We start from the raw sequence: 15,594 nt of genomic DNA, 5'->3' as shown, positions 1-15,594 counted from the left end.
GAGAAAAACGAGCTACCAGAATTTATGTTCTTAAAGAGTTTCCACTTAAAATCTGAAAAAAAAACCCCACTCCTTGTAATTTCTATAGGAGAAATCATTATTTCTCAACTCAGTTTTAAGAAAGTTCTTAATGTTGTTAAGGGGCACGACTGCTAGTTAGAATGTTAGAAACAACACAGATTCTGCCTTAATTCACACCACCACAGGAAAAAACAGAAGACCCAAAACTGCAAACATGATTACTACAAAGTTTTGTTCTGTAGTTCAGCACACCACATTCAAATCGTAGCTTACGCATGCAAGAACTGTAGTCTTCAGAAATAAGAGAAAGATCTGCTTGGTAGTGAAAATATAATTTTATTTTTAACAATAGCTGCCAGCAGTATACTGGTATATCTGTAAAAGATGTTCCAGAGAGTGAAAGACATAAGCAAACTACAATAAATTGTATCAACTCTTCAAGTATTTCTGCAAACAATGCTCCAATTCTTGATGTCCTGTCTTGGGAGTCTTGATACCCTATTCCACTCCACTATTCCTCCACCCCCCCAACCCCCTCCAGAAACAAAATGTAATAGTTGGTGGCACAAGTTCTGAGGCAGATTAAATATTTTTCACTTGGGATAAAGCCTTCTTCTGAAAATATTAATGTGTTCTGATAGTACTCCGAGTGGCAAAGAGAAAAAAAAAAAGTTGACTATACTTAGCCACTTTTTGTTCTATACTGAGATAGGCATCAGTGGGTTTGGCTCAAGCATCTTCAACTTATTCATGTCTGTGTTCCTTTGATACGAAATGCTAATTTGCTACTTTAGCATAAGAAGTTGATTACATCTCTCTTCTTATCATGGAACGGCACGCAACTCTCAATCAGTTTAGACATGCCCATTGCGGAAAAAACACCAATTTTATGGGAAAATACAAACATAGAAGCTACATGGCTGGGACTGTCCGTGTGGGACACTTACACAGACTGGCAGTGAACAGTAGATGGACAGAAAAGCTTTGGAGTGCATGAAATTATTTCAGAAGTTCACATGCCTCTTGTCCAACAGACAGCTCTTACACATAAGGAACCTCTTCAAGAAGGAAAGCTTTGTTAAGATTCAAAAAAAAAAAAAAAAGAACCATGCATATACTATAATCTCTTCTCCCACACAAAACCAGGGTGAAGATGATGGATTTTCCCTTTATGTTCAGGAAATACACAAGTCACCTGTTTTAATGGGAATTTAAGCATATTTCAGCTTGAGAATAAAGTAAGTTATTCAGCATGCTAATACATGCAACCAACTTGCAAACTGGAATGCCTACTTGAAAGGGTAACTGCTGTTTTTAAATTGTAGAAGGGGCTAGAAGCATCATTTTAAATTTAAACAGGGGGTAGATTAATTGCTGTTTGATGAAATTAAAAATGCATTTAAAGATCAGATTGTAAACAAGTTGACAGAAGTCAAGAATTTACATAGTTATGAAAGGGCTTTTTTAATTAATGTCGGGCTGGTGATTGGGGCAGATGAAAGTGCTCTACCCACACCAGACGCGCAGCCGTTTACGCACCACCCCAGCTACGCTCTGCTCTTCTGAAGGCATCACCTACCCGGGTGAAAGCCGCTCGCTCCCCATTAGATTCCTGGCCTCTGCTGAAGCCACAGCAAGAGGCCGGCCAGCTTCTGCCACAACACAACAAAACTGTGCAACAGGAAGCCTAAAAGATACCAACTCCTTTCACACAGGACAGTTAACAGCTATCCTATAGTAACCGCCTTCGAAATTGCTAACCTGGTCCTCATTTGAATTACACCTCTAAGGGAAAGGCTCCGACGCTCAATACTCCATTGTACTGAGATAAGAAATACATTAGTTACAGCAAGAGCTTTAACTTTGTTTACAAGCTTTCAGACACAATCATTAAAATACTTCATGCCAAATATAATGTATTACAATTGTTTGAAGATTGCCTAAAAAGTAAAGGGAATATATTATCTATAAAAGACAACAAGCCTGGTATTTTAACAAGTTAGGGATTTGTGTGCATTGACATGCAGGCAGGGTGCACACTAGAAAACTGCATGGAAGAGTTTTCATGCTCATATGCACATAAATTGCCTGGTGTACTGAAGTGTGCACGCAATGGCTAATTTGCTTTTAAAAGGAGTGAGGCCTGATTACTACAACCTCAAACAACTTCCAAGGACCATCCTGATCTAGGTTTTAGAGTTAAAAACTTAACAAAGATATGCCCACAATCACACTGGTTCCTATATTTTTGTTTTTCCAGGGTTAACTAAATGATGGCAAAGAGCACAAACCAACGAGGGTTGGTTGTTTTATTTTTTTAACCCTATGTGTTCTTAAACTTATTGTTATCTAACAAAAAAGGACATACCTCCTTTTCCTAGATGTCACGTTGTAGCAAAGACTGAACCCCTACAGAAGATTATTATGGCTGAGAAACTTTATTCAGGATGAGAACGTGACATTAGAATACAGTAATTATTAAAAGGCTACAGTTAAGTTTTTCCTAACCAGGTCGCTCTGCAGAATTTTCTTTCTGTGCCTAAGCACCCCTGTAATAAAATAAATCATAATAGGGTCTAAGTGTATCTATGGTCATCTTCAAAAGACATGTAACAGGATTGCTAACTGCCTTTATATTGGAATTCTAGCTCTAGGAAGGCAAGACAAGGCACCACAAGCCACGTATACAAATATGGATCTTGTAACTCTACCTCTTCTATGTCAAACTAACTTCACGGGTATATAAAGTAGCAAAAGCAGGATGCTTAGAAAAGTCAGGCTGGTTTCATAAAGCCAGTGCTTACCAAAAAAATTAGTGTATAAAAGTGTTTACGTGAGCATTTCCATGTTATTGCAGAATGTTAAATATTCCAAGAACAACCTACCAGGAATAGCACTTTCCAGCTTCTAAAATCAGTTAAATATAAAAAGTATCTTTACAAAAAAATAGGCATATAAGTCTAGCATTCTTTGGAGTTGTTTATGATGGTCTTTTAAAAATAACCTAGCAGTTTATTTCATGCATCAAAATCATTAATTTTTAAACAAGAAAGCTATTCCCTGGTTTAGAAACATTTGAAAATTGCTTTTAAAAAAATTGTAGTGCTATTCCTCAGTGTTGCTGTAAAAAGATTATGTATAGTAGTGCAATGATTATGATTATGCAAAATTGCAGCCCAGGTGCACAGACAAGCAATTAGGATAAATTCAATGTAAAGGACTGGATTTCATGCACCATTTCTTTACAAGAGTAATTAATAGATTTCCTTTCAGGAAAAAAATGCATACTATAATTTAAGGCAAACGTTATCTTTAAAGGTCACTTTAGCTTTCTTCAGGAAAGAAATAGCTTAAAAAAGTTCCCAGAAAGACTCCCCCTTTAATGGCTATCAGTGTTCAGTCTTGCATCACTAATCATTGCACTGCTATTCACCATATACAGTAGCTATTTATCAACTAGGACACTAACGTTTACATGTACATTGTTTATGACAGCACAGATTTTGTAAGTAAATATCACCAGAAAGATCTATACAAAACAAAGGCTCTTAACTACCAAAAAGAAAGCCACTTGCAATTTTTAAGGTGAACAGATGGCAAGCATCCAATTCTTCTGGTTTCATGATGGTAAAAGGCATCCTGACAATTATTTGTTTGCTGCAAAACTCAGAATTTGGGACAAATGTAGGTTGCCAATTTTTTTTTTTTTTTTTTTAAGAAGTGGGTTTTTTAATCTCGTCGAGCTCTTAAAGACACAACTAAATACTAACTCTGAACTGTGAGCTTCCTGCTACAGCGCTCAAGCCTAGATTCAAAACTTCCCTGATGTCTGAGGTCATTCAAATCCAAATTCCACATTTGAGTCCATTCTCAACCATTACTGTGATTTCAAATCCAAGAGAAATTATTTTTAAAAACATTGTCAAATCGGCTGCAAATGGCTCTTTTGGATAATAAGTTCCCTTCTGTATGTAAATAGGATAGACGAGCAGGTACAGTTCAGTGTGTCACAGATATGACAATCGTGTAGAACTTCTGGAAAACCAATAAATTCCAAAATACATAAATATTCCTTGTACCATATAGCAAGACAGTATCCTAAACCAATTTGTAGACAGGAGGGACCAAATGTTTGCAAAGAAAAGTAGTAGGGGCAAGATAACCCTTCGTACGGAAGGATCTAGAGTTACCCCAGTGCAATATTAACATAACTGCATTAATGATATTCAAACTTGCTGTGAAAGGAGGTAAGGAAAAACAAGCCTATAATTAAGTCTGCAAACTTTAGGTAATTACTGTACCTGGTCTATCCACCATAACTTTGAATAACTGCAAGTTCATGCAAAAAAAAAAATTGCTATCTTATATGAAAAGAGCAGTCTGTTAGAAGCATTGTTACGGAATATGCAAGAAGTCATCTCTTTTGCAAGTGCCGTTTACTTAGTGAGTCTCTTGGCTACATCGCTGTAAGCTATTTCAATTTCTTTGTCTCCAGGACAGGTATTGGTGAATTCATCCCTGCTATAAGCATTCGTCAGGTATCTCCAAATCCCTGTCATTTCCTTGGGAATCTCAAAGTTGCGGTATTTTTTGGCCACCACCTAGAACAAAAGAATTAAGATTATGAATTTATATCCTTCAACTTAAAGCACTTTTCCATCCCTTGTCACTCTCTCATTAAGCCACCCTTCCAACACTCAGTCTCTTCTAAAGTCAGTAGAGGCTGCTCCTCGGGGATATGCCTGGACCTGGCAGGGTACTGCCTCGCTTAGTTTGCATCCCTGTGCTCACCGAAGTACTTCTGCACCCAGGCAGAAACTTAATCTGTGGCTCCATCTGCAGTACAAACCTGACAGAGATCACTGGAGACAGTGAAAAGAAATCAAGCCACGATTATACAGGCACATCTTCACTCCCGCAGTTATCCTAGGCTACCTCTTTCTAGTCTTTTTTTTTTTTTTTTTTAATTTTAAAGACAATCCTTGCATTTCACACCGTGTCATTTACTTGGTTGCTAATCAAGCAGTTTTCTCTACAGATGTGAGAAGACATCCACTTCCAACATTAACTGGTCACATATTGTTCACGTTCCTTCTTCTACCCTCCTCCTTTTAAGCGTTGCAACTTCCTGTGACCAAACTGGTCAGCGCAGTAAAACAGGTTTTGACTTGTGGCTTGTGCCATTTTATCATCTGCCACCCAACTTGTCTGCTGGTTCACACCTCCACTGAATTCAGCTGTTCTATCCCTAAAGCCCTTGTGCATTACCCAAATCTTAACACAATTTCGTGTGCTGTTAATGCTGTAGTTAAACTCACAGGGGAGCTTGCAAATGGCTGAAATTATCTGGGACTCCAGAATGTCATAACCTACAAGCATTTTGTCCTTCACTACCACATAACAACATCCAAGGCATTTACCTTGACAATGTGTAGTTTGGGTAGCAGGTTGCAGTCTGCTAATGTCATCTCATTACCATCCAAAAACTTGCGGGTAGAAATTGTTATATCCTCCATGCTATTTTCATCGATCTCATCAGGAAGAGGAGAGTTCAGATACTCGTCCAGTTTCTGGAGGGTTTTCAAGAGGCCACGTTCTAAGGCTACAGAGGAAGGAACAGTTTTAAAAAGAAAAAAAGAAAGCCAAACCACAGCACAAAAATTTCAAAACAAATTATTATTTAGAATATTGATATTAGTAGCAGATCTGAAAAACAAAATCCACGTCACTGTACTACCCAGAACAGGCCATATACTGAAGGATTTTTAACCCTCGTACAATTTTTGTGGCAACACTGCTGCTGGAGCTGCCTTTGTGGTCACTAGCAACACTGAAACTGAACTAAAATCCCTTTAAATATCACACAGGTGCAGGTTATTTAAAAGCTGGTTTATACAGGAGTTGCATTAATTTAGAATACTCTAAGACTGTCCACAAATGTTTATTTTTGGTTTAAAAAGTGGCTTATGTCAGTTTAAGACTATTCCTAACTGGCTTAAACTAATTAGAAATAAGCTATGCTAGGGTTTATATTCATTTAAATGTAATCTGTTTAATGTCACATGCTCAGCTACAGCCACGACTGAACAGAATACCGAGGAGGTTTATGCACACAGCAGCAGAGGGCAGCACACCCCACAAAATCGAAAAATATTTCTCAGCTGTTTACAGCTATTTAGCATCTCTCTATTTGAAACAGAGCAGAAAGGCATTCTGATTCCCTGACTTGAGTACACTGAGGACAAAAGATCTGTACTAAACTATTTACAGATCTAATTGTGCATTCTTTATCCTATTGATGGCTCTCCTCCCATCTACTGTGTTCTCTCTGGACAGAAAGGTCTTAATCCTTTAAAGATAGTAACATGAACTAAGCTTAACTCAGAACTCTGAATGGGAGCCCTCAATCCCAGAAAGGTCAAACGATCAAGCGTGCGGAAAGGCCTCGCAGCAAACACATGGAAACTCAACCATGAGGGCATGACACAAACCCTGCATGGAATTTGGTTCTGGATGTTAAAATCATTTCTACTTAGTTTAAGAGTTTTGAGTGGCTGTTGAGCAGGGAAGTTTCAGTGCCAGGGATATTTACAAAACATGCATATCCTGCTAAAATTTTGATTGAATACTATCTAGGTGAAGTTCTCTGTGGAAGTTTTGAAATTCTTGTCTGTGACCATTAACTCTAAACCACAGGTTTAATTCATGAGACTCCCTCAAGTGTCCATCAACATTTGTCAATGAGACACTTCACAGTCACTCTGAAAAACACAAGACAATGAAACAACGTGCACACAGCTTTCAGCCCTCAAGTCACCTACCTTCGTTAGCTTCTGGTCTCGAATTTTTGATAAATGCAGAAAATTTGGCAAATATATCCATTCCAGCAGTGTTTGATTCTGGATGCTTTGGTGAAAGTTTTAGGTACCTACAAAGAAGAAAGGAGTAGATCTACAGCACATTTAGCAGAATGATTCTCATCATATATTAGCTAGCACAAAACAGCCCTTTTGAAAAAAGGATTCCACAGGATATATTTCTGGTTTCTGAAATCAGGCATTTGTTTCAAGCACAGAGTGTCTCAAGCAGCCCAGGGTCACAGGCGTGAGCTCCCTCAGTGCTGCCAAGGGGGCAGATCACAGTTCTGTGAACAAGAATATAGTTAGGGGTCAAACAGGTAACAAATTAAACACTCTTGTCTGGTCTCTGTTCACTGGAAATTTTTTTTAATTTAAATTAATATCAGCTGTCCCAGAACACAATGGACTTCAAATCTTTTAACAAAAACGTAGTCTTGCCACACTACAAAGACAGAACAGTTCAGCCTGCTAAGGGCAGTGTCTGCATTTTGCCATTGCCTGCCAGCTGAGGGAGAAAGCAGCCAACAGTTTAGAGAAAGCTTGAACACTTTTCTCACGCCTGTGCTGTGTAATCTAATTATTTTTAGAAGTGTTCAGTATTTTTCACCATAATTTCCAATTACTAAATAATCAATCTCTAGGATTTATCATCATGCCTAGTATGAAGGGATTAATTTTTTAAAAAATTATTTCCAAGTTGTATTTAGTAATCACTGGTTCTGTACAAGTATCAACTGTTACTCTACTTATAGAAAGCTGGAAGGAATTAAAAAAAAAAAAAAACCCACACATTAAATACAACTGATATTCCTGGTGAGAAAAAGGAAATGACAGATTCTTGAAGATTTAAATAACACCTTCTAGAAGAATGATTGTAAATACAAGTCTCTAAAAGGATACTGCATGTTTCCTTAAAACAGATTCCCACAATAGTTTATTACAGAGTCAGGATTAAGTTTTGTATAGCAGGATCATATTCATTTACAGTATTTGAAGACGTCATCAGAACATGCCCCAGGCATCAGAAGGAAAGGTCATTTGCTTTGGAAACTGCAGGAAGGATGACAGGACTCTACAAAGGGACAATTTTTAAATAATCTTTAAAAGAAAACAGTTTTTAATATTAAGATGAGGGAGGAAAGGAATGACAAGCAAGAACTCCAAGCTATTTTCAGTGTCTCATCTTCAGTTTATTGATGCTGAAGAACATCTTAATGAGTGCAGAAAACCCCTTTGAGAACACTCTGTCTAATCTAAGGTGACAAATTATCATTTTAACGCTTACTTGGGTGGAGCCAAAACATCTTCCAGGAACTCTTCAATCTTATTCACATCTGTTTTCACTTCACCATTGTAAGTTATGAAGGGTGGATGAGTGCCTGGAGCCAAATTTTGAAGGTCTGCTGGTTTTCTAGGGTGAAATACAAACCAATACAAGAGTAAGTGTGGGTCATCTATGCGCCTAGCTTTCACCGCTGCAATCACCAAAGCACTGCCTGAGGTTTACACATCCCTGTGGTTTTTAAAAGGCATCACACCAGTTTTTTCTTAAAAAGTGAGTTTACAGCTTGATTGGCATTTTTAATATATACTGGATAACAATTTCAAATAAAGACAACTGCTTCCTCCTAACTCTGGCAATGTTTTTTCTCAAGTCAATGTTGACTAGCAGAGGGGATATATATATGCACACCCCCACACCCCCCCCCCCACACACACACACAAACACACTCTCTCCTTCCCAAGATCTGCAGTACACAGTTTATATATAGCGTAATCTCCTATCAGTGATAATCCTCCTCCTTTACACAGAGCTTCTCTGGAAATAAGCAAGTCTGGTATAGAGCAGTATGCATAAACCGTTTGTTCTGTGCACACAGAATTTGGGTCTAGACAAGCTGACAGATGCTTAAACACCGTGTTTAAAAAACATGCTTAAAGCTTCCTCCAGTGAAAAAACTGTTTACAAATAGGAGCAGCATACTTGGGCAAAAGGAGGAAAAAACCCCAACATTAGCATGGCTAGACACAAGAGAAACAGCATCATGTCAAAATACTCAGACATTTCTAAATCTGAGATCAGTTTTGGTGATACTTCTTGCTGTTTACTCCAGCTCCTTTCACACTAATCCGTATCAAGCTAAGCTGGTCTATTTTATAAGCAATTAGCTTCTCTCTCCTCTAGTTGTGGCTTGGTGCTGTAGTGACAAGGAACAACACTTCAGGCATTTATTTAGAAGCCAGTACATCAGCTGTACACATGTACCTACCTACTCGTTCACCCCAAATGCCCAACTTACTCTTTAATGTAAAGCTCTCGCATCTGCCGCGTCAGCAGATTCAGAGGCAAAGCTGAAGTCAATAATGAGATGGGGATCCATTACAAGCTATTAAATCCAAAGCATCATCTAAAAAGCTGCAGCCAATTTTTTTCCCCAGTAAATCATCCTGGCGTTAGTTAGTCCCATGCTAGTACAACTGTCTCAGTGCAAGCAGAAATAAAATTACAGTGCTGCTTGGCACTTCTTCAGTAGCAGCACTTAAAACTTCCCTCTGATGAAGCTATTGACTCCAGTCCAGGATGAGCGCTCAGGATGCAGTCTAACCGACTTCTTGAAGAACCTCTCCACATTTTGGAGGACAGTATGCAGCTCCTCGTTCCTCACACCATCCCTGTGCACAGTCCAGATGAGGCACGACTGTACAATTAGGTTTCTGTCACGTTGACCGGAGCACACACTACAGCATAACCACCACCTTTTGCTGGATGAGGAACAACAATCAATATCCAACCCAGCAGAAAGTTTGCCAGGATAAAGTTGCCCCTTTGTTACTGTTTGAACAAATCCAAACTAGACTGTAAGCTTTGAACTGGGCTTGTGCTTTGCACAACACTGCCACGTTTCTGAGCTAGCACCAGGCATCCAGGAACTGGATTTACAGTTCAAGAAGCCTCCTGACTGTACTGGACAGGAAAACTAGATTAGTAACATCCACAAACATGATCACTCAGGCTCGCATGAGAAAGCAGGGTTTTCAGGGATAGCACTCAGGCTCTGTAAACTAAGCTCAGTTTACAAGTTTATCCTGTAAAAAACGTTGCTTTCCATTTCTTACAAAATTAAGAGCCGTTGCCAGAATTCCACATCCTGCCCACTGCTGAACCTTTTAAGCAGGGCAAACAGCTACAGTATACAGTGCCAAAGTGTACTTGCAACAGATACAAGCACTTGACACTATATGTAAAACTGAAAGAGAAAACTGATTTTCATACTTAAGAAGATTAAACACCCTGCTCTTAGCCAGGTGACACAAGTCTTGTTAGTAGGAGAATGTAACCGTTTTCAATTTTTAAGCTTCCGAGAAGTTATTTCTCACTAGTAGTTGCCATCACCCTCTCATTTTTAGGATTTAAAGTCTGTCATCGGTTAATGCTGTAAGTAGCTTAACACTTCATTTAAATACAGCTTTGTAACGCACAACAATTACAGGAAGTCATTGTGGCTCACTTCCAATTTCGCATGTTGGCTAGATAAAATTCCTCAAAAGGAATCTTATTTTATAAACACACACAGGCAAGACCACCGGATTTGCAGTAATACTATCAAAGGAAAGATTTTGTTTCAGACACAGACTAATCTAATGAACTAACCAAAAAAGTTTTCCAAAGCAGTCAGAGTGCATCTCAAGGATCCCAGAGCATTTTATTAACCCCTCTTGCCACTCCAGTCAGACCACCTCTATCTTTCAAGAAAAAGAAAGCAGAGATTAACATCCCACAGCCAAAGCCCAAACATAATACAGGGTTTGACTTCCAGTTTACTACCCTTGCCAGTAGATCATAAACAAACCCTGGTTTACCACATACAAGCCACAGGGTTCAGAGCACCATGAGTACAGGAGCATCCTTAGCAGGCTAAGGGTACAGCTTCCCTTAATAGTCAAACAAGAAGGCAATTAAAAATATTATAGTGAAGTTTACTTCAGAGATAAAGGTGGACAGCTTTTTTTTTAAAAAACAAACAAACAAACAAAAAAACACACACAAAAAGCTTCTGTAACCACTCAAAACAATTCCATGATAGCTAGTACCTGCCCTAAAGTTTACCTGGATATTTGGAGGTAGGGCCACATATTTAAATATCTGGCTATCACTAGCTAATAAAGTGGGCAGGTTTTTTGACACCGGAGTTACGGTATTAATATTTCATGGTTTTGCCACAAACCAGAATAGCAATTAGCATTCAAATCATTTCTTGAAGATCAGACAAAAGCCAACAGCCAAATGTAATATGCTCAACAGTGATGTATAAATTACAGAAGTACTGCAATGAGTGTCTGAAGAGTAACATGGGGGGGAAAAAAAAAAATGCCAGCAATAAAAAAAACCCCTGTCTCCCTGTTCCTAAGCAGCATATTACACCGCTGAAGTTGCATTCACCTCTGGGCAGTCTTTAATATTTACTAATCTCTTTATTTAATCTTTGTCAACATAACTGTAAAAACCACACAGTCAAGATGTTTAAAATAGGATTTCAAAACTTAACTGAATGCAAGCTGGCCCTGAATGTTGTTACAAGCCCAACAAATGGTTCGTGTACTGCAACTCTGCTCTCGTCACCAGAACAAGTCAAATCTCTGAGCACTGAAATGCTGCTTCTGAAAAGGGAAAAGAATAAAGCCTCTGTCTGACCGAAGGGAAGCAAGAAATGCATGATTTCTCTGAAAGGGTGGTATGTCCCACTTCGTTTGCCTGTGTGCATATTTTTGTCTTAAGAGTAGAACTGAGAACTGCAAAATGTTCTTTTGTTAGCACAGTATGATGTCCAATGCAAGCATGGAAGGGAAAAAATACACGCCACAGGATCAGTCAAATCAGACTCGGTTTTTCCTGTGCCCCAAATTACTTGTGAACTTTTGTACCCAACCATGACCTTTTAAGCCTCACAAACAGACAGAGCTTGCTTTACTGTTGGGCAGACAGAAATTACGCTATGAGGCAGAAGCATGGTTTGCAAGTAAACCCTTTTTCTTTTTTTTGGCTAGCAAAATAAATTCAGCTGCTTAAAACCATTACTACCCAGCTCTTCAACAAGTTTGTGTCTTTACCAGAAACAAAAAGAAGAGAGGGTAATCAGCCTGAATAATGTAAAAGCAGTTTCTTGGGATAATATTAGAAGTATTAAGGCAACATCTAGCACCTATTATCATTCTGGTAATGCCAATGGAAAAAAAACACCATCTGGTGTAAAAACATTTCCACTTGAGCAGTTAGCTGAATTTGATATTCTGCAAGCTACACAACTATGTATTAGCCAACCCAGAATGTTAAATTTGTATTTATGATGCTTTAAATAAAGCCTAAAAGGAATGTAAGTTTGTATCAACACGGATTCACATCTGAACTAGCTTCAGTGGTCCTTTTTTCCCTTTACCAGAAAATACATTCAGTGTACAATAAAAAAAGTAGAGTTCATTTGACCTATTCCCATGCGTTTTTTTTAATTTTGCACTTATTTTGTGTTTTCCCCTTCCCAGTATAAAAACTGAAAGAAAGCTCTCCTTCTGTAAGAAAGGACAAGTTTAAACATCTGCAACTAATTTATATTCTAAAAGTTAGTCTTACATCCCACTCCCCCATCCAATTAACTCAAAGTTGCCAAAAGGACACAAATAAAGCCAATTCATCAGGCACCTTTGGCATTTTAACGATATCTCTCAGACTGGTTCAGCAGTTCAGAATGCTTCCAAGTATAAAATATCTCTTTCAACCTTCTTCTCATCCCCACCCCAGTAACTACAATAGGTTAAATAACACCATCATTAAAAGTAAAGGAAGTCCAAAACTACAAACAGTACGCAAACACAAATCCTACTCCTGAGGTTTCCACAAACCACGTGCAGCACTAAATGGAAGATACGATGTATTTGGTTTACATGTGCTGGCAGCAACAATTGTATTTGCAGTGTAATCCCACACCGGCCAGAGAAGACCTCTGAGCTGCTACAAATGCACACAGAGTGGACAAAAGCTGCTTTCTCCCCCTTCAAGTGCTCTGCCTCAGCCTTACTACACATGGAAATATTTAACACTAGTTGCCAGCACTGAAGCAGCAACTTCCGTGATTTTTAAAAATTAAAAACAAGTCACCTCCTTCAAAAAAATTACATGAAGAGGTTAAGTTGAGCAGGGTGATTTCTTTCTTATGTTTTACACTTGATTCATTGGAGAACACTGTATTTCTATTGGCTTTATTTCTGAAAATAAGGTCTGTAAGCACTGGCAGTCTCTCCTCTCTCCAGAGAGTTCAGTGACTAACGTTACATTACATTAGTGCTGTGAAAACATTACTTCACACCAAAAACAAACATAAGGCCTCTGCTGAATTTAGCATTACCACTTCTAATAAAAGTGCAGCCAACCTTAGGAAAAGACTCCTGGATTCACATCTCACCCTTCTTAGCCACTAAGATATTAATTTCACAGATTGAGAAGTTGCAATTTAGGTGACACATAGCATCATGACATATCTGACTATACAAAGGCAGAACATTTTACATTTTATTCCTATCCATTTCACTCGGATTTACCTCATAGACAGGTGTTTTCACATTGTTTTTATTCTTATTGCATAATAAGCAATACTACCTCAAAAATCTTTAAAAAGAGGAGTAGGCTGCACATTATTTGTGACAGTTATCCACTAAGTGTTGGAGATTTCATCAAAGATTAGTTGATCTAAAATATCCATCCAGCAGTCTTCACTTGTGGGATCTTGATGTGAAGTTAGCAAGGTTCAGTATCCAGTTATGAGACTTCACGTCAGCTATTAGTTTTACAGAAGAGCATCATTTAACAAATTCAAGAGAATTTATCAGACCCATTCTTTTTGGTTGCAGATACTTAAAAATAACCTTCAATGAATGCATCGTTTACATCAAGGTTGACTCCTTGTGTTTGAGGACTGTTTTTAATTTCAGAAAATAGGCCATGCAAGATCTAGACGCCCTAGATAAACATTTGTTACACCAAGGGTACTAAACATTTGTTACACTAAGTGTACTATACTCTTTGTCAGATAAACTGAGTATTTCTTACCTCTTCAGGTCAACTGTGGTGACACTAAACACAACTCCCTTCAGCCAAAGAATCATGAACAGCCTTTGAGAAAAAGGACAGTTTCCTATGCTTTCACCATCACTGCCAGCCTGCAGAAGAGAACAGATCATTAATTACAAGGTAGGACTGTGCCATCAACACACGCTCACAATTACTGAAAGATCTTTAAATAAAGACAGACTCAGTAACGAATCATGGGCTTTATTGCCTGTACAGTCTCCGTATCACTAACTTTTCCCAAAAGCTAACAAGCCCACAGTCAAGCTCAGTATCATCTTGTAGGAACACTCCTTTGCTCTCAAAGTCCAGCTGACACACCTGGAGCAGATATCCTGAAGCTATCTCCATATAATGCAAAGATGAGCATCTTCCAGATAACGAAATATGCTTCATATATTGGGCAGGTATGCATGGACTTTGCATCATTTTGTTTCTTTTTGGTTTTCTTATTTTTAAATACTTGCGCCTTCTAATAATTTTTGTTGCTGCAGACATGACAATGATTTTATTACAGTGAAATATGCACATTTATGAAGTCAACTAAACCTATTTACTTGTCACGTCCTCTAACAGCTGCTCATAAAATCTATCAAAACAAGATTTCGGATAACCAAATAAGTTATCTTTCACACTGAAGATGATCCAACTGCTCTTAACAGTCAAGAAATGCAGCTAATTGTATTCGTCTGAGCAGCCACACCTTTTTGATGGCAGTTCTCCAACGTTAATATAGTTCTTTGTTCTTTATTATTCTTTTTTTCCTTCTTCTACAAGGCATATCTAATTAATTGTAGTCATCTTCCAGTTTACTGCTTATATCTCTCACTGTGTAGTGCTACAGCGAGCCAACTGCAACCGGGAACTATGAATCTTTATTGCATTGCAGGTGTTGTAAGGAAAGACATAACTGTAAGTACATAGAGACTTCACTGACAATAAAGTAATATTCCAAAGCCACTTTTTTATAGGCAATTTATCAATAAGTCTTTGTCCTACCACAACAAAGGTCCATTACACAGCAACAGTAAACCACTCCAGGGCACCCAGTGATGGCATGCATCTCATGATTGCTCTAACAATGAAGTATGTATTGCTGAGTTGGAAAACTTTAGTTTTTAGTGGGCTAGAATTAGACATGGGAAACCTTGAGTCTTGTTATACAATTCAATCCTCTGAAAACTGGTTCAAGTAGTTCAAACAGCCATATATGTCAGATTATCTTGACACGTACTTTACATCAGATGAGTTTTAAAGGATTTTGCTTGTTATTATTAGAGTACTTCCAAGAAAAATTTTAATCAGTACAATTCTCAAAACCTAGCTAATTTGTTCATCGTTACTATTCCCTAGGCCATTTTTAACATACTGTAGAATATGCTGGCTGTACCCCTCAGAGAAATGAGAGAAGACAATGATGCTCACTGAGCACGGGGTATTTAGAAGCAGTGGAAGGGCTGAACACAAGGCCTGAGCACTGACTGGCAGAGATCCAGCATTTTAAAAAAGAAGGGGTGAGAGGGGCTGGGAAAGAGAGAAGAGAAGCCAGTAAAAAGTATCATCACAAGAGAACTAAGCTTTAGGACCAGAACTAAC

General features: G+C 38.3%; 1 protein-coding gene across 1 annotated transcript in view; it reads right to left on the bottom strand.

Moving 5' to 3' along the window:
- Positions 1 to 337: 337 nt before the first annotated feature.
- The window catches only part of CLIC4 (chloride intracellular channel 4), a 32,941-nt gene continuing 17,684 nt past the window's right edge, over positions 338 to 15,594 (bottom strand). The window contains exons 2-6 of the mRNA XM_074925993.1: positions 13,981 to 14,090; positions 8,167 to 8,292; positions 6,843 to 6,949; positions 5,442 to 5,623; positions 338 to 4,622 (exon numbers count right to left, since the gene is read on the bottom strand). Of these exons, the coding sequence (XP_074782094.1) occupies positions 4,458 to 4,622; positions 5,442 to 5,623; positions 6,843 to 6,949; positions 8,167 to 8,292; positions 13,981 to 14,090 (690 nt within the window). The 3' untranslated portion in view covers positions 338 to 4,457. The remainder of the gene's footprint in view (positions 4,623 to 5,441; positions 5,624 to 6,842; positions 6,950 to 8,166; positions 8,293 to 13,980; positions 14,091 to 15,594) is intronic.

The sequence above is a fragment of the Athene noctua genome, chromosome 24 (assembly GCF_965140245.1).
Source record: "Athene noctua chromosome 24, bAthNoc1.hap1.1, whole genome shotgun sequence".
Taxonomy (NCBI): domain Eukaryota; kingdom Metazoa; phylum Chordata; class Aves; order Strigiformes; family Strigidae; genus Athene; species Athene noctua.
Note: the sequence above shows the minus strand (reverse complement) of the source record. Positions and strands in the feature narration are given on the sequence as shown.